This window comes from Corvus brachyrhynchos, unplaced genomic scaffold (assembly GCF_000691975.1).
Source record: "Corvus brachyrhynchos isolate BGI_N302 unplaced genomic scaffold, ASM69197v1 scaffold94, whole genome shotgun sequence".
NCBI lineage: Eukaryota > Metazoa > Chordata > Aves > Passeriformes > Corvidae > Corvus > Corvus brachyrhynchos.
The window spans coordinates 11584517-11604406 of record NW_008238330.1 but is presented as its reverse complement, the minus strand read 5'-3'; the positions used below and the strand labels follow the sequence as shown (position 1 = coordinate 11604406).

Here is a 19890-nt window from a genome sequence, read left to right as displayed (position 1 = left end):
GTGGAGTGCACTGCCATGGAGCAGCGTGACCATGGCTGATGCAGTAGCACCTCCTGGTGTTTTATGGCAGGGAACAGGGAGATGTAGTGGGAGATACAGCAGTGACCTTTATATATACTACAGGCACACTTGTTTAGAGAGAGAGAAGTCAAGGAAAGCATATTTGTTTTCATCTCAGTGATGCATATATTTATTACTAAGCTCTGCATAAATTTGTCTCATAAAATGAATATCAATTTTCTGCGAAGCCTGTTTTATCTTGTCCTGTCATCTTTTTTTATATATACACTGACCTTCTTTCCTGTAATAAATCTATTATTTCCCTTTACTCCAGTAACCTTCTCTTAAACTGCCAGATTTTTCAATTTAAAAAATTTCATTTCAGGGACAGCATGTTGACAGGAGAAAAAAGGTACCTTTACAGCAGTAAGATAGGGCAGTTTAACAATGTGGATGTTTGTAGGAGAACAGGTGGTGAGAAAGAGTTTGGCAACACAGAGGTGTTTGCTCCTGCAAATAAATAGAGATTAACAACAGGGTATAGAATACCTACCAGTAAATGTTTTACACATTCTCATGCACAACATAGTAGCACAAAAAGTGAACTATTTACTGCTGTTCTGTTATTATTGCTGGTACACTGAGGACTTGACAGAGAACATTTTAAGAGCTGAACAGTGTGGATGACCAACTGTCAGGGCAAAATTTCTGAGTTCATGCTTACCCTTCACACTGCCTCCAAACTATGTGACTTAAAAGACCCAGGTCTTAGAAGAATCTCATTGTGAACACATACTCTCTGTATGCTCTACAAGAACACATACTGGAAGAAACATCCATTAGATTTTGTGTTCACGTGTGTGTAGACATGCATGCATATAAGGATATATTTAACTGATTGCTTTTTGTGAGCTAAAAAGATAAGTGGCATAGATTTTTGATGTTGCTCTGAGGTCTGAATGTCAGATTTTTTTAGCCATATAATCTCATTCAATGTGACCTTTTACATTCAAAGATTTTCATGCTACTTTCCAGCAGATCATACCCTCTAGGGGGCAGTTTGTACCACAAGTGAAAATATTAAACCATAATGATGGTCCCTCTGAGATGAAATTATTTCTAGAAGTTTTTGACTAAAGAACTGAACACATTTATCTCTTCCGTGAGAGAAGGAAAACTCAGGAAACTTATGTGGAATAATGGGAACAAGCCCAAACTAGCAAACACAGAAAACAATCTTGTGATTGCTAAGTGTTTCAGAGTCAATGAGTGAAAAGAGAATAAAATTAGGTAGAGTGCTGTTTTACAGCTAAAATTGCACGCCTCTGACTTCCTTGCAGAGGTACAATAACGAGTAATAATGCATCTAGGATCACAGAATAAAATTCAAAGTGAGAAATGAATAATCAAGGTAGAGAAGAAACAAACGTTTAATGAGGGCGAGATGATTGGGGAGGGAGAAGGAATTAACCACATCACACTATTTGTTATTATTACAAGGAGCAATGCAAGCACTTCCATCACTGAGGTAGCCATCACCTTACAACAGCTGTTTTTCACAATGGTTATGACATTTCATGTAGGCAGTGCTGCCTCTTTCTCATGCTTGTTTCTTTGGCCTATTGTTCTGCATTTATATGTATCACCTGGTCTTGTGACAAAGTGACAAAGTCAGTCATCAGGGTTCCCTTTGCAATTGGAATTTGTGTTGTACATTCTCAGTTGGCAGCAAAGCCTATGGAGACATTTTCAAGATTAGGCCCTTTGAGGATACTGGGCAGCTGGAGAACAGACATGTTTTGCAGTTTGGGTATGTGCAGATGTCGAGTAATTTAGTTCTTAGTATTTGCAAGTTCACATGGCCACACTGAAACCTGTGGGCTGAGGTATTTTATGTTTACGGAAAACCAAACTTACTGATTCTTACTTCTGGCTTTAAATCTACCATGTTGAATTTTGTTCCACTCCCATGATTCTGACAAAAACCAGGATCACAGAGTGTATGCTCATAGTTTCCTGTTTCCTAGATATATTTTTTTTTTCAGAATGCAACATAGATCTTTCTATAGCAATTGATATTTCAAGGCGCACGCAGCCAGTACCCACAATGCTTCTGAAACAGAGACTGCAAGCATTCCTCCCCAGACTTCTACTACAGATGAAATCACTGCCAAATACCAGCTGTAATGCTCCAGTTGACATTGGGTTCAAGTTCCAAGTATTGGCACAGAACAAACAATTAATCTTTGACTCTGGTTTTGAAGACTATAATGAAGAGATCATCCAGAAGTTCTTAGAGGCACAGACCACTGTGGACACCTACCTGAATGCAGACTTCTTGCAGGCACTTGAGGAGAACTTCTTTAACGTGACCTCTGCTAAAGTTAAGGTAACTTAATGGTATGATCTTGGAAAAATTAGACAGTTTGGTATTTACAGACTCTGATGCTGAGTACTCCAGGAAGACAAATAAGTAGCTCAGGAATAGATGATGCTAGTAAACAGAATCACAGAATGGTAGAGATTAGAAGGAATCCCTGGAAGTCACCTTCTTCAACCCATCTGCTCAAGGAGGGTCAACTAGAGCAGGCCATCCAGGGCCATGTCCAGATGGCTTTTGTGTATCTCCAGGAATGGAGACTCCTCAGCAGCTCCAGGCAACCGGTGCCAGTGCTCAGTCACCCTTGTGTTTTCTTAAGTTTATATAGAACTTCCTGGTTTTCGTTGACCTAATATAACCTGATATATCAGTTCCAATTTTCTAGGCACTCCTGTAGTGAGGTGGTACCCAGAACACTTGGCTTAATACATGTGATGATGAGTATTCACACAGACAACCTTCTTAGATCTACCATGGAATGATTTTACTTTGGGTAGTGGAAAGTAGTTTTCTTTCAGGGACTCTTATTCCTGAAAGGAAACTCCTTTCTTATTCCTGAATCTGCATCTTAGTCTAGAATAGTGACAGCTCGAAGCAGAAGTCACAGAAAAAGGTCATCTGACAAATTTGTTTACAGAAGTTTGTTCATGTCATTAACTTGTCAAATAATTTCAAATAACAAAGCTGAGTTCTACTTACAGATAACAGATGATCAGGAAAATCTGCCTAGATGCTGCAGTTAATTCATCCATCTTGAAGTGAGGTGAAGGAAAAAGCATAAAGCTTCATCTAATCTGTTCGGAAATGAATAGGGATTCTTTCAACCTGGGTTCCAGAAATTCAGATCGCATTGAAGTGTTTCAGAATCAGTGCCTTGACAATTTATTCTAAATGAGGCACTGACTCTGTAAAGCACTGAGCAAGTCCTGTAGTAGCTGTTTGAATATTAGCGCTTACTAAGGTCTTCATGCAGGAAGACCTTCCTACTAAGGAAGGACTGGTTAGTTCTTGCAAAATACATAAGGGGTTTCCTCTTCCAAATTTATTTTCACTTTTGTAAAACACCGATTTTAATCTGACATGGAGTGAGGAAGCCATATTACAAATTCCCCTGCTTTCAGATGAAAGTTGGCATTCTATTTTTTACAGTATTTGCATAGGTATGTGTGTCTTATCAATTTAAGTTGTCATTTGGTGTATATTTAATGGAGTTTTTTTCCAAAGATTGCTTAAAATGTCTGAACAGGGAACATGACCACACAAGATTTTGCTGCTTCTGAGTCTCAGAGAAAGAATTTGTTTGACATAAAAGTAAAAGCAGTGCTTTTTCCCTCCTAATTGCCAATTCTGGAGATCAGCATCAAGCAAGGCTTCTTTCTGCTTAGGCATTATTACTATAAATAAACATGCTGCATATCTCAGCATTTTACCAGTGGATTAATATTCCTCCCTGAAACTGCTTAGGTACAAATTGAGAGTACAAGGCTTTAGAATGCACATGAAATCACAATTTAATCTTCCTAGGATCCTGAGCAATAACATGCTTATTCTGTAAAGATTATTAGTTATAAACCTCATCAGGGACCATGATTCTCTGTTGGTTGAATTTCTTCTTTTCTTTGTTATTTGTTTGCTTAGCAGCAAAAAAGCTGGACCTAGTTCCAGCATTTTTAACAAAACATGACTTGGATGTGTTCCAACAAGAGCTTGATATAAACAAATGTTTTGTAAACATAGTAATATATCTTTACATATATTTACATATAATGCCCAAAGTAACACCCCACATTCCCTCTTCCCCATGTTTTTAAACTGGAGATCATAGGAAAAACAATCAAACCCAGGCCTACAGTGTTGTCTCTAACAACCTGGGATGTGTTTGCCCGTCCATGGTCCAGGTGTCCGCTGCTATCACACAGTGCTTGAACAAGTGTAGTATTTGTACCAGTGCCTCCATAGTGTATGCTTGGGAACTTACCAGTTAGGTCTAGCTTAAATTCTTGTCTCCTAGCTGCTTTAGTACAGAAGTGGGATGTTTGGTGTGGCAGTCACTTCATTTGCTTTTGTCATCTGTGGAAAAATTTACCTTAACAAAAGTAACGGAGTTTGCATTGGTAAAAGCTGTGCCTTGCATAGGGAATGTAAAATATGAAGGGTGGGAGGGAAGAAGCTCTAACTGTGCTTGTCCACTTGTTGGTCAGAGAGCTTAGGAGGATTTTAAGTCATTACCATTGGGGAAAGGACACAGTTTACCTGTGCAGCTTCTTTTTGGGCAAACGAACCCACTCTGTGAGTGGGACCTGAGAAGTCTTCTGTTGAAGAGGGAGGAGAGAAATGAGAAAAGACTGATAGGTTGAAGGGGAACGGTAAGAAGTTGTGCTTTCCTCCATCCTGGAAGAGACTTAGTTATAGTTGTTTGGCCTGAAAAGATGGAAATGTAGACAATACAAATTATTAGCATCCTGAGGTGAGTGAAACCTCATGTCTTAAGAAGGAAACACAGGGCAGAGAATGGAGCAGGGTGATGTACTGCCTGTGTGGAAAGGGCAAAAGGACATAAATATCTGCATGGGGTGAGGATTAGACCCAGAGAGGATGCACTTCCTGGTGTTGCTCAGTTGACAGCCAACAGGAGCTGCTCTTGCAGATACGGGAAAATTTGTTCACTCTAAATTCTTCTCCACATTCACATGTATGAGAACTCTTCAGACATAAGAGAAAGTTTTTCAGTAGGTAAGTTGTAAAAGAATTTTTCTTTTACCTCGCATGCTAAGAAGATGACACATATAATAGCCATTCTATGTTCAGCAAGAAAAATCCCTCAAATGGAGGTGCTCTCAGGGAAGAGCAGCTTTTGTGTTTTGTTCTCGTTGTTCCTCACTACCATTTTCCAGCACACATTTCAGATCTACCACAGTGTAGTGCAATTTGACCATCTCATAGCCATTTCTCCATGTGAACTGTATTTTTTACAAAGGCTGAACTTTCAGTCCCTTTGCAATTGACTTGGCATTACTCCCTTTCCTGACAGGTTCTGTTAGTATTTTCAGATGGGCTGGATGGTTCACTGGAAGACCTGAAGAAAGCAGCAGACTCACTTCGCTTTAGAGGTATTATTACAGTACTACGTTGATGCTCCAGCCTCCTACTGCCAAAGGCCTGATTTACAGCTCCCTCATTGCAACTTTTCCATGTAACACTGCCTCTCCATGCTCATGTGGCATTGCCCAGGAGTCCCTGGCAGAGTATTCCCTTCTCCATGTGAAGCAGTGTACATGATGATATGTCACTATTTGGCAGATGACACCAGAAACATGCCTAGGGGGCAGAGGTTCTAGTTTCTGGAGTCCAGCTCCAACAGCTGGAGCAATTCAGGACAGACCCCTTTCACTGGTGGGAACAGCACCAGAGGTTAGATACAACTCCGACTTCTCTAGGAAAAAGCAGGTTTAAGCTTGTGTTTGGGCACTGAGTAGCAGGCTGGTCTGACAGCTGGGGAGAGAAGTCAGTTGGAAAATTACTGGTCTGGATTTTTCTCTTACACATTTTTCTCAAGAGATTGCTTTCTTTTAACATACTGTGTTGAAGTCACGAAATGTAAGTCCTTTAGGGAATTGCTGTTATTCAAGTTTATATTGTTAGTTAATAGTATGTTTCAGGTATTCACTAATTTAAATCTGTGCTTATGTCGAAGGTCTTGATGCACTTCTATTAGTTGGCCTGGACAATACACAGAACTTGACTGAATTTTGGGAAATAGAGTTCGGCAGAGGGTTTGGATACAATGAACCTCTGAGTGTTGGGTTTGCAGATATTGCAAACATCTTGCAGAGAAACCTTGTAAGTCCTTCTGTGATATTAAAAAAAGGGGGGGAGGGGGGAGGAATCAGTCTTTGTTTTATTATTAATATATGTAAACAAAATGTTTCTTGTAATTTTTCAGGATACTGTTGCAGAAAGAAAATGCTGTAAGGTTATTTGTAAGTGTCTTGGAGAAAATGGTGATCATGGTGTCCGGGGAAGTCCTGGAAGGAAGGTAGGAGGTCTAAGATAGACATTACATAAGAATTGCTTCATTTTTCAAAGTGTTTCTGTTTTTTGTAGTATTTCAGAGCATGCATGCATGTCTCCATAACATTTAATGTTAGGACAGATAAAGGAGTAACATGAAATGGGAACCTTTCTCTGCTGCATGCTTCTATGCGAAAGTATTTTTGTAATGAAAATTATTTGTGCATATAAAAATCATTAAGCACTCCTCTGCACGAATTCATCAGAAAATGAGGGGGATTAAAAAAATTAAGTGTAACTAATCAAGAGGCTTATTATCTATTGGGAACGAGTGACTTCCAAATGACAAGCTGAGAGTAGAAAATAATCCTTTTTCACTAGGTATGTGCCTTATCCTTTTGTGACTGGTTATTCCAAATATCTTTTTCTGTAAGTCTGTTTTCATCCAAAAGGATTGCTTCTTTTAAGATTTTAAATTGTTTAAGTATTTTTGAATATTACAGATATCACTTCTTCTACAGCATGCTAGTAGAATTCCTTATTAAGGTTTTTAATATGTGTAATCTCTATTTGACTGCTATTCATTCCATTCTTTCTACTTATTTCAGGAGCATGTGAGATAAACGGTATCTGTAGTTCGCACTCTTCAGTTATGTGGTTGCAGTTAAATGAAGTTTTGGTTATCTCTTAACAAAAGTATAGTTTTCTAATACTTCTTCATAAACCAATTTACCAATTTCTTCCATTACTCTTGTTGATTTTCTTACACCTTTCTGTTTAACTAAAAGGCTAGATTAAGGTGCTTAGACAGTGTTCAGAATGTAGACATAGTTGTTTTGCAACTAGAAATTCCCTTTGTTCCAGTTTCTCTCTGCTCAAGTTTTTGCCCTAAAGGTATGATATTTGCATGACTTCCAACACAAAGTTGAAACGTTCCTATGTGTTTGCAAAGCATTGCAATAACTTTGTCCTAACAAGTTTCCAACTCCTTATATTTTTCATTTCACCTTAGAATTTCATTACTGTGTAATGCTTCCTTTTCCAAATCACTACAAAGATGTTTAATTTGACCAAGTATCCCAATGAGCTTTGTTAAGCTATCAGAGAGTTTCCTGAAATAAAAACCTGATATTTTATATTAAACACTGTTGTTTCCTTGGGTTTGGGGTTTTTTTCACAGCCGTGTCAAATACATAGGACTGTACAGAGTGTCTGTGTAAATGCAGGGAGCCTGCCCTCCTCGGCATAACCACATCTAATATTCAGGGAATGTTTCTATCTCTAAGTGCAGAATAATCTGATAGAGATGAACCCAGTGTGTTTGGAGAACAGTGTTACTTATCTTTTAAATTTTCGTTTTTCAGGGAAGTACAGGTTATAGAGGATCTCCTGGCCATCCTGGTGAGGAAGGTGGGATTGTAAGTAAACATTTATCTTCCTTCTATGATGATGTTAGTTGGTGCCTGAACCTGTCTACGCTTGTTCACTGAGTACCCATCAATGTTAACCCAAAATGTGTTAAAGGAGCAGGTAAATACACAGATCTGTTTCTCTGTGACTCTGCACCTCACCACACATAGTTACTCACTTAAAAAAACAACTCACCAAATGTGGGCCAGTTATTCAGTTAAAAAAACTAACCCACCTTCAAGTACAGACATTTTAGCTGGAGATTGGTAATGCAGTATAAACATGGCATGATAGTGAGAGTGAAGAACCAGGTGCAACTCAAATTAGTAACTGATGTTCTCTTATGGCCTATATGAAAATTTCCATGTGACTTGTATTTGTGTCCTTAGTGCACTGAATGGTGATATAGGTCTGTCTTTCTTTAGTCTTATGTGATGAATTTACCAGTAATTATCATTGTATGGATGACATTGAACATTTTCTTTTGTTTCTTAGGGGGAGAGAGGCCCAGCTGGTTTCAGTGGGACTCAAGGAGACAGGGGATGTCCAGGTGTCAGAGGCCGTAAGGCAAGTATTTAACTTTGAAACATTTCCTGATGTTGTTTCCCACAAACCTGTTTTTCTGTGCTGGGAACAAATCCCTGTGCTGTCTTCCTGAAGCATGGATGGACAGCAAGGTCCAGCTGTAAGAATGGCAGACTTTGTTTGCTGTCTCATTTTGAAAGGTATTTTGTGTAACCCAGGCGTGGTTGAGTGGTTCAGGATTTTGCTGACTAAGCAACTTGATGGTGATTTTTCACCACCAGCTCCCAGCTGGCCTTAGTTAAAGCTATAAAGCTTTATGGAATGGGAATGAAAATGAAGCCTGTACTGTCTTCCCAGAGGAAAGGAGTAAATCCTATATGTGGCAGTAGGGGGTTTTACAGTAGGGACTACCAATACTGAGCCCAGCATACCTCTGCACATCAAGCTATTTTGCCCTGCTTCTCAAGCTCAATAAAAATACTTTTACCAAATTTCATCTGTATTTATTTTCAATTCCAGGGGGCAAGAGGCTATAGAGGAAGTCAGGTATGTGTTTTTGTGTGTGATCAATTTTCTTTGGGAGCAATGTTCTGCTTCCTTTTAAGTCCATGTTACTCTGTAAAATGAAATTATCAACAAAGAAGGAAAATAGTGTAAAAATTTCACAGCACTTAATATACTTTTGCTATGGTTCTGTAAGAATGGATTTAAGATTCCTATCACATTAATCAAAATCAGCAGTCATAATTGTATTTTTATATGACTGCAGTCATAATCGATTTAGTCTAACTGATGGGAAAAGGATTTATTTACTGACTAGTTTGATAATCTGTTAAAGTGGTAATTCTGGTCAGCTGAATTTCATTCTAATTGTTGAGGAAGAGGAGCAGAGGGAAAAAAAGGTTGTGAATAATATTTATTGGGGATCAGACAGCATTTTCACTAGATCATTACTGACATATTTTCAATATCCAAACTTCTCTTCAAACTGTTTTTCATCTCATCTGCTAATATTGCAAGTCTGCTTGTTTAACCTTTCAAACATACCTGTTCATCAAGGAGATATGGTCACCAACTCGTTAATAAAATGTGAAGCCTGGAAGACAATGATCTATAACAGTAATCCTTTCCAAGCTACAGTGATTAAAATGAAATTAACATGTATTGAATGCTTTGATACAAAACCACTTCTGAAAAAGACTTGTGAGCCTCCAACACTCAGAAGATGTTTGCCTCCATAACTGAGCAGCTGCGAGAAAGTTCAGAGAGTGTTTCTGAAACCTCAGCTCTATTTAAAGTACTGCTCTGTACTAACTTTTTAATCTTCTCATGTATTTCTCTTTCCTTTTCAATTTTCTCCTGTGTTCTCTGAAGTAATTTGCCCTCCTTCAAATATCCAAAACATCTGATTATAGAAGAGGGAGACTACTTGCTGATGATTTCGATCTGTCGAAGTTAAAAAGTGCAGTAGGAGATACCAGGCACACAAACCATACTGAAATCCAGTGAATATGTAAATATCTTCATTGTTGTGTCATTATTTCCACAAACTTTATTTTAGCTAAAAGTATGAAACTTTCAACACACAAAAAATGTGATTCAATTGTGCTAACTCAGTAAGGCTGAGGCAGTTTATTGAAGTTATTGAAGTCTGCAAGGCATTTTACTATAGCTATTTGGAGAAAAGGCAATACTGAATATTTAATGGTATGAAGTTTGGCTCAGGTTTTCTGAGGTAGGAAATGACTGATGGAAAAAATAACACTTCAATAAAAGTCATGATTACTTAGTGTTCAAAATTTTTCTGGAATGCTTATTAAAGAAATTCTTGTTTGTGATGTATTAATCTTATCGAAGTGTACAGCCAGCTGTTTTTTCTTGTAGTAGATATAGAACTGTTTTAAATGAAAGAAGTTCTTCCTCAGGAATTTTAGCTTGGTAGTTTTGCAAAGTCAATTTACAATCAAAACCTACAAAGCAATTGTATCTGTTGCCTCTATCAGAGTGAGACTCCTGATGGTTTTAACTTGTTCTTGTGCCACTTACAGTATTTATTGAATATTATTTCAGCTTTCTGTCTAGTTGTCTCTGCTAAGTTAATTTCTTACTACAAATCAAAACACCACAGTTAATTCCTTCATTTCTGTCCTAAAAAAAAAAAATGGAAGAAATTTCAAAATATCCTTTAAAAATTGAATGTGTTGTTTGGCTGGGTCTGAAACATTGAGGAGCATACATAAATGAAATAAAATTCTCACAGTTATAACTTTATTTAGATGCCTCACACAAGCTAACACTGCAAACTCCTTAAATATTTATTAATTTTATTATAATTTTTAAATCATGGTTATTCTTCCTGGTTTTTCATTCCACTGTTCATGTTATAAAACTATGCAAAAAAGAAAAAAAGCACAAAACAAACACATATGATGGTTCAAATCAGCATTACAAGGTTATCAGCATGATAGATCAAATACTAGTAGTTATATTTTGGAATATATTTGGATTTTGAAGGTGCTGCAGTTGGGAAAAGATCTGAAAGCTAAAAGAAGGAAAAGCAGAATTTAAATCTATATAAATAGATTCTATATAATAGATTTCTATATAGAAATCTATAATTTAGATTTCTATTTAGGTTTCTCTTATTAAGGGTCCTTAACCATTAGTTGTTTTATACATTCTTAATTCATTAAAATATGAATTATTAATTCAAATTTATAGTTATTATTCTTAATTATTCTTGCTAACTGTTAAAGACCACAGATCTTCAAGTTTCCAAATGCAGGTTGAGCGTTTCTTTCCTCAAAGAGACAAGTGGACTAATGCTAACTGTTTTTTTTTTTTTTCCTTATTACTACAGGGTGAACATGGTGAGAGTGGATTTGATGGCACTGACGGAGAGCAGGTAATCATTAGTTTAAATGTGCAGTGCTATTAAAGACACCAACCTCAGGGTTCAAAGGTACAGATTTTGTGCCTTGAATGGGTTTTAATGCTGAACAGAAATTCTGTTGTTGGGTGTTTAGAATTCCATATCTGATTGAAGCGGGATTCTGCCAGACAAAACTTGAGAACCCGATTTAGCAGAAAGAACAACCATTAATTTTTTTCTTCTTTCTTTCCTCTTTCTGAGTCTAGGGAGAACATGGATTTCCTGGACCTTCTGGAGACAAAGGCAGCAGAGGAAAATGGGTGAAGTACCGTTTACAGTAATGCTTACATTTTATTGAAACATCTTTCCAAAGTGTAATGCTGTCTGTAAAGCCTGTGAGTTGTTTTTAATAGCTGCCTGTTCTCTAATAAGCTGTCACTCCTGCTCTAAATCAGCATAGCTCCACTGACTTCAACAGATCTGGCCCTCCACCGCCACAGATACTCTTTATACTTGTACCTGAATTGTTTGTGCTCTTTTTATGAATTTAGGGCATAAAAGGCCCCAGAGGAGAACCAGGTGAACGAGGAGAATCTGGTCTAAGAGGAGATCATGTAAGTGCATTCCTTTATTTTTGTTATATTTCACTGATTTGCACCTCGATTTTGGGATGGAGATGTCTGAAATGTGATTTGAAGAGTTTTTCACAGTCCTAGACAATGCAGTACTTTGCAAGGAGAATGGTGTATTCTAGGAGTTCTGAACTTTTTAGATGTGGGTGGACTGATGTGTTTTGATATGTTGCTTGGAAGGAGGTTTTTAAGCCTCAGGTCCCACGCTTGTTTCATGAATTTTTGGTTGGTTGGTTTGTTTGTTTGTTTTTACCAGAGGCAACATAACTCCTTCTGAGGCTATTTATCATCGAATCATAGAATGGTTTGGGCTGAAAGGGACCTTAAAGATCATCTAGTTCCACCCCCCTGCCATGGGCAGGGACACCTCACACTAGACTAGATTATCTGGTGAAAAGACCAGGTGGACTAGGTCAGTCTTCCCTGTTGGTTCCCACCCTGCAGAGGAATTTTAGATCACTTGAAAACCCTGTGCACTGACTCTTGGTTAGCAATTTATAATGATGCAAAGGCAAGTTACTTCTTCATGTTCACATTTTTTCCTTGCATGCTCAAGAGACCTATATAAATGCACTCCCTGAGGACTAAAATTCCAGTGCAGACAGCACACTTCTTGTGTCACAACTTTGTCTTTTCACATATATTTCAAAGACTTTGTTCCAAACAATCATACACTGTGCTAACTCCTGTCTTTAATGCTTATATTGAAATGTTGAGGTGTCATGGTAATTTGCCTCTTTGAGAGATAGAATTTCACCTGATCTAGTATTAAGTGGCTAAATGGAACTCCATTCTAGTGTAACCCCCCATCTGAAATTCATGAGTTATTACCTTAACTCTATTAACTATATTGAATCAACCAGAACAGTTTCACATTTTCAGTTTAATTTGTTGCCCATTAGTAATTTTGCTTTTAATCTCTGAGGAAAAGAACTTTGTGGACTTTGCAGAACTTCCTATATAGTGTTCTTACAAGCAGCTTCATTTAAAATAGCCTTTTTAGTTCTTGCTGTCTGCAATTACAAATCTAATTAATTCTATTTCTGTATCCTGCCTCTGTAGCCAAAGTAATAAAGGTGTGGTAACTGAAAATGCTGAGGTTTCCGTTGATCTTTCTCAGGGAGATCCTGGAGCTAACAATAATGTTACTGGTCCAAAGGGTGAAAAGGGAAACCTAGCACCACAGGTAAGCATGTTGTTCTATTTTGTGGGGAGAGGATTTGCATAATTGCTAATTTCTATTGGCTGTCCAGTGACCCAGGAGGTTTTTGTTTGTTTGCATTTTGCCTTTAGTGTTTGTCTGCAACACAGAAAGCCTCAGGAACTGCTTGATACAGTAAAAAAAGAAAAAAAAAAATTAAAAATGTTTACAAAGACTATGGAAATATTCTCATAATGTAGAGCTAAGGGAAAATATGAATTTCGTATAAATATATTATTCTACCACAAATTTACATCAGTAACCTGAGAGGCTTCAAGATATGGGTTGTAAGGATACTGTTGAGAATCGTGCTGGGAAAAATGCACAGGGTACTAACAGGCTGTACTCATTTTGTTACAGAACTGCTATTGCCTCAGGGTGGTGGGTAAACTTCATTTTGATCTGTAAATAGAGTGTAAGAGCTGGGATATGTCCTTTTATAGTGATGTTTGAGTTTTTAGCAGGTGTTTGAGCAAAACTGCAAGAAAAGAAGCATAAGAGAGAAGTGCAGCTTGCGTTGCCATTACACTTTGTTTGGAAAGAATAAGAAAATCTGTTAAGTAGTTGGACAGTAGTACATAAATGGTGGTGAATGAGAGCTTAAGTGGGTGGCAAACATGTGAGAAAAATCCCCTATTTTAGAAGTCTGATTCTCTCTGAAAAAGTAGGGTTGTACGCACACATGTATGTCTATGTAGAGTGTGCTGAAAGCAGTAGAAAAACTCTGAGGGTTACTTTTTGGAGAGTAATTGGGTTTTGATGACTCTTTGGAAGCAAATCTCATCTTATGTAGTCCAGCTGAAAGGCTGAAGTCAACAAAAAAGATTTCAAGGAAGCCTTGACTTAATATTGGCTGTTAGTAATTGGAAATCCAAAGCAGACATGATCTGTGTGGTTTATAATTTTTGAATGGAAATGATTTGCAGAAAGCAAGAGTCAGCATTAGTATGACACAACTGATTGCAATGAAAATACTTAGAAGAAGAAACAAAGAAGGAATGTATAAAGAAGAATGTGTATGTACAAGAAAAAGGAAAGTGTTTAAAGAGCTTGGTAATTACTTTGTTTTGCAGGGAGACCCAGGCCCACATGGAGTCCAAGGAGAGCAGGGTGATGCTGGCCTAGATGTAAGAATAGTAATCAATATGGGGTGAAAATAACTGATAAAAGATACAGTGGGGTTCCCACTGTAAAACCCATTTTTGTCCTCTTCCTGTTATCCCACCCTTCAAACTCCTGCAAGGAGAGGGAACAAAAATCCTCTTAAGTTTTCATAGTGAAACATATTTGGCTTCAAGTTTAGTAGCTTATATATATTGCAATGTGTTTTCTTCTCTTTAAAATCAGGAATTTGCATTCCTGTTAATTTCAGGTCTGATTCGTATGAAGTCACAAGACTTAAACTCCATTTCTTTTTCAGTGAACCTTAATTGCTTCATGATTCCACCCTGGATAAATATATCTCTTCTTTCTGCCCATGACTACAAGTTTTCTGTGTCTGTTCAAGCATACAGATAAGCTCACTGGCAGCTGAGCTGCTCATTTTTAGTTCACTGGAGACTAGAAATTGTGAAGGCCCCTCTTCTAGGCTGTCAGAACGGTTGCCTAATGCCAAAGTCTGGCATGATCACTCCTCAGTCAGGCTGCAAAAACATCCTAAAGGCCTGCGGTGATGTGAGGTTTAGCAGTAGCATTCACTAGAGCTGCTGAGCAGTGTGCAGCAGGAAGTGGTGCAAACCTCTGGTCTCACAGGGAGAGAAGAGGGCTTTTGTTCTCTTCTTACAGAAAAAAAGCCGAAGGGCAGCTGACTAGGAAGATGTTTTCCAGAATTTTGTTGAAATGTCTTCCCTCTGCACTCATTAAGGATCTAAAATCTTTTTGCATTTTGGAAAGACTTACTCGTGTAAGAATTTCTGTCCCAAATCCACCCTTTTCTCATTTTTTTACCTTAAATCTTTCTGTGAAAATAATCTCTTCTTTCTTTAAGCTGTGTTTGATTTTATTGTATATATAATGTGTTTTATGATAAACAGCTGTTTTACATATTGCTCAGTATTCTGGATGTAATCTCTCATGCCACTCCTTCCTAGGGTGCAGCAGGTCGAAGAGGCCCTCCAGGTATAAAGGTGAGTGGCTGACACTGCAGCTACCTCTTCATATGCAGCTACATGGCCAGCCAGAGTGTTTGTTCCTCTTAAAGGAAAAATTTCATTGTGAGCCAACGCACAAGTGTTTAACAATCAAAAGTCTATTTCAAGCCAAGACAGCCTTTGACTCTAAGGTGGATATATTAGAGGCTCTCCTGACTTGAAGGATTTAGAATTGGAAAGGAGTTTTCATCAAAATAAAAGGACAGTTACTTTTACTATTAGGGCAAGTATGGGAACGTAGCTAGAGAAAAGACTTTCACTAAACATGACAGGAATGAGTAGTCAGGCTGCAAAGTCTGACAGTTTATTCCTCCTTTGCTGCATGCACACAGAGATATGCATGATACACACATTCAGCACAGATAAAATTAGGGCAAGTTCTACATGATGCTTTGCTCAAAGTAAACTTAACAGTGTTAACTGCAGCTCTGAAAGTTGGCTCAAAGCATATAATGTAATCAAGATTTTAGAAATAATAAGTCAATATCTAAAAGAATATAGGATGTACAGAATGGGTCAAACCCACTGCATGCTGACTGATCATTCCAGGAAGATCCTCTGGTGGAAAAAGGTCTCATGTCATTGAGAGATGACAATCTCTCTCTCACTGTTACGTAGTAGCCTTGGTTCTCCTAGGCTTATACCCCACAGAGTCACAATGAAAGAAAACTTTCCTGAGACGTACTTAGTAAAGACATCCCTGCAATTCTCTTAAATGATGATTCAAATAATGTTCTTGGAAAAGAAAACTTGTTTGTTCCAGAGTATGAATTACAAAATACAGTTATCAAAGCAAATCTAAAAGCAGCTATATTCAAGGGCAGGTTAGTGCAAGTAAAAATTAAATTCTGGGTATTCTCAAGTATAGATTACATGATCATTCTAGAAAATCTTGCTTTAGCACAAGTGGTTCGCATTTACCCAATCTCTCTGCAAAGTTGCTGACACAGATAAAGAAGATGGTATATGCCATGGTATAGCATTTCCCCTTTATCTTAGTGCATATAAACCCAAGGAAACATTACAATTTTGTGTATAACACTGTCAGTACCAGCAGGACGGAATATACCTTGAAGTCCTACCCTGTGTTGGAGTCTGGGGAATAGGTAGAGTTGTAGCTTCTGAATGAAACTGCAAACCAGCATTTTGAGTAGGCCAAGTGTAAAATGTTAATAAATAATAGAAAGAACAACCACAGTGGTGCAATATAGAACATAAATTTCAGCAAAGGAAAAAGACTACTGGGAGGGGGTAGTCTCTTTTATGGCAGTAGTATTTCTTCAGCAGCACAATGTTTGATTTGTCTCTAATTTCTGGTCTTCCTGTTCCTCTCCTGTTGAGAGGTTTTGCTATACCTTTATTACTTTTTTTCCTGTGTTTGGCAGCCAGGTAACACAGATTTTTTTACATTTAGAATTATTCAAATTAATATTTCACTGGGAAATGTCAATCAGAAGTGAGAGTTCTGCAAGTTCCCTAAACTACAGTCTGGTCACTTCCCAGCTTTTTGCAATGCACATGTATGTCTCGTGCCAAAACCCCTGTCTCCACCTGGTTTCTGAAAGCCCCAATTTGGATTTCACTTTGAGAATCTAGAATTTTCACTGAGGCATTGCAGATAGGAATATACTGGAAGATTTTGATACTGTCTGCCAGCAGGGAGAAAGCACCATGCTTTGCCTATTTCCAGAATCAGCATAACTTGAAAGAATATGAGCTTTTTACAGTTGTTTCCTATTTCTATCTCAGAAATTCTTTATAGGGTTTATGAAGATGTTTTAAATTAAAATATTGAAGAATCTTCAGCAATTCTGCCTCTTAATTATTCCAATCCTTGCTTGATCACTCAGAAATTCATTTCTTAGGTAGTTATGAAACTTGGTGCCTTTTTTTCTTCTCCCCATTGGATTGCAGCTGAACTCTGATGAATGTTTGCATTATTCTGTCAGGTTACAATAAAAAGAAATAATCCAAGTAACCTATGGGCGTTACAGGACCAAAACTGAAGTCAGTGGAAATCGATCTGTACCATATCTTGGTTGTACTGACAAGCACAAGAACTCTCATGTGGCTAGAAAATAAGAATGTTTAAATTGTTTAGTAAATTCACAGAGTACAGAATTAGTTGAACCTTTTCAACTAATTGAATGTTAGTTGAGACAACCCTCTTCATCTCACTGGAAGCCCCCTCAGCCAGTGGTGAAGCCACCCTTTTGTAAAATGGCAGGGAACAAGAGAAATGACTGAAACTCAGAGCAACAGAGAACTTTTAAACTGTTTTCATTCAGGTACTTGATGATGAGCTTTGACTTCCAAAAGCATAATAAAAAAATACTTTTCTGGGTCAGTAGGCATTGAAAGGTAGGTCTCAACTAATGATCAAATGCGTGTAAATGTCCTTCACTGAAAAGGTGTAAGAAAGGAATGGCAAAGAGAATTGCACACTTCTGTCTTCCACATCCCCTGGAGAAGCAAGATGGAACAGGAAACCCTGCAATATGACAGTGGCATCCATCCTTGGGTGAGATTGTGGGTGTTGTGTCTTCCCACTGAGATCTCTTGCATGGCAGGATGTTACAAAGCTGCCACAGGGCACAGCTCTATCAGCAGAAGTTATGAGAGCTTCACTGTGAATCTTTGCTGATGTCTCTGGGCCAGGAAGCAGAACTATTTAGTCCTGATGTTTGTGGGGTCTTCAAGGACCCTTCCGTGGACCACAGCATCCTGCTTTGTAAGGAAATATGATATGGCCAGTCCCTCTGGAAGAGGAAGATTTTGTGCTGAAATGGAATAAAGAGGAATCTCTCAGGTAGATAGATATTGGTGGTGATGTACTTAGGGACAAATAATCAAATTAGAGACAGTGAGACAGATTTACCCACCTAAGGGCTTGTTTTGGGTTTAGCTCTTAATAAAAGGCACTGAAATAATACCCTCATCAACAAAGTCATTAACTTCCCTTGCAGTCTGCATGGACACACTGCTGTTCACCATATCCTGAGAAGGACTCCTCCCAGGACTTGTAGTTCCAATTATCTGTACCTTTTTGTAATAAAAGGAGGGTACCTTTTGCAATTAGTTGAAACAACATAAAGAAGCACAGCTAGCCATACTTAACAGTCAGAAGTAGTCAGCGGGCAGAAGGAACAGGTGTGGTGTGGTATCAGAGACGTGTTTGTCACAGACAAGAACAACACTACAGTCTGTGTGCTGGAAACAAAGCAAAATAGTGAAGAGCAAAAGGAGAATAAATTAAAGGAAGGCAAGAGAGAGAAGAAAAGAGAGAGGAGAAAAAAGGGCAACCACTTTCCTGAGTTTTGATTAAAAGTAAATTTAAGTAGCTGAAAACTTTATATTGGTTTTGGATTCTAGTAGAGTGTGCCAAGTAATGTATCCATTTTCATTATAGTCAAAATGATTTTTGTGGAAATCTATTGCTACATGATTTTTTTTGCATCTGGAAGTAACATTTACTTACTGATGTTCCATTTTAGAGTGTTCTTACTCTGGCTATAAATTAGCTTTCTTTTTTGCTTTTGGCTTTTTTTTTTTCCTGTTGTTATCTTTTGTTTCGTTCATATGGTGGAGAATGAAAGTTCAGCCTTTAAATTCATTTTTGCTCAGAAGATTCTTTCCAGAACCATCTGTTTCCCAAGAATCTTCAGACACATGTTTATGATTTCTCCAGTGAAAGGGGTTCTGCAAGGCCTGGAATATCTTGGTGCTAGTTGTCACCATTTTACTCAATCCAGAAGACAGTGAGTATTTCTTATGGATGTCAGCTAAACTGACTCATCCTCAGATGGCAGCCTTATGGAGATGGGAGCTGGAAGAGGTTTTTTCCCATCATCAAGGCAGATTTGATTTGCCTCACTGAATAACCAGAGTGAAAGATGGGGAGTAAAAATGGGTCTAATTCTAGTGTGATTGTGAAGTCACGATTCCCCCTCAGAGCCATTCTCCACGGGTAATGGGAAAGAAGATCTGCCCTTGTGGCTTGGCTTTATGACTTCTGGTCTTTGCAGTGGACAAGGGTAATGCACAAATATTGCTGACACATGGTGTAAAATATATTCAGCAAAATAAAACTGACCTCTTCTGCTGCAGCTTTTATATTCATCACACCCCCTAGAAAACCAAGGAAAAGCTACTCTTCTGCTTTTTGAGTTTTCTTCAACAGGAATTTGAAGCTGTTGGAAAGCTGTTTGAGAGCATTGGAAAAGTTTCTATCAACTGATACTCTGTACAGAGATGAAATTATTATATTTTGATGCGCAAATGACAAGTACTAATTTGTCTGGGTTTGTTGTTGTTTTCTCGGGTTTTGTTTGGCAGGGTGAGCAAGGAGATCCGGGGGAAACAGGTTACTCAGGAGAAACTGGTCTTCCAGGCCCACAGGTAACTAACAGAATTTCTGAGTTGTTTTTATGTTAGTTATGGAGAAAATAAATTGTCAGTCTTGGTATTTTGTTTGTATTTTGGAAAGCTTTGTTGACTTCGGCTAATGAATATTATGAGTAAGACTTCTCCTTGGTAAATCTCTTCTGTAACCCCGAGGAATTAAATGTGGCAAGTTACATGGGTGCAACTTCTAGTGAAACTAGAAGAGGAACATGAGTAGCAAAAATAAGTAATTTAGCCAACACATCTCCAATTTACATGATATTATCAAGCAGATATCTTCAAAATGAATTAATTAGAAATTGCTA

The 19890-nt window shown here is 38.0% G+C and overlaps 1 protein-coding gene across 1 annotated transcript in view; it reads left to right on the top strand.

Annotated features, from left to right (window-relative positions):
• COL6A6 (collagen type VI alpha 6 chain) overlaps positions 1–19890 on the top strand; it is a 41478-nt gene that overhangs the window by 2280 nt on the left and 19308 nt on the right. The window contains 14 exon segments of the mRNA XM_017734551.1: positions 2046–2389; positions 5412–5490; positions 6075–6220; positions 6324–6416; positions 7756–7809; positions 8297–8368; positions 8846–8872; positions 11187–11231; positions 11465–11518; positions 11750–11812; positions 12951–13016; positions 14105–14158; positions 15122–15157; positions 19517–19579. Coding sequence (XP_017590040.1) covers positions 2046–2389; positions 5412–5490; positions 6075–6220; positions 6324–6416; positions 7756–7809; positions 8297–8368; positions 8846–8872; positions 11187–11231; positions 11465–11518; positions 11750–11812; positions 12951–13016; positions 14105–14158; positions 15122–15157; positions 19517–19579 — 1196 coding nt within the window.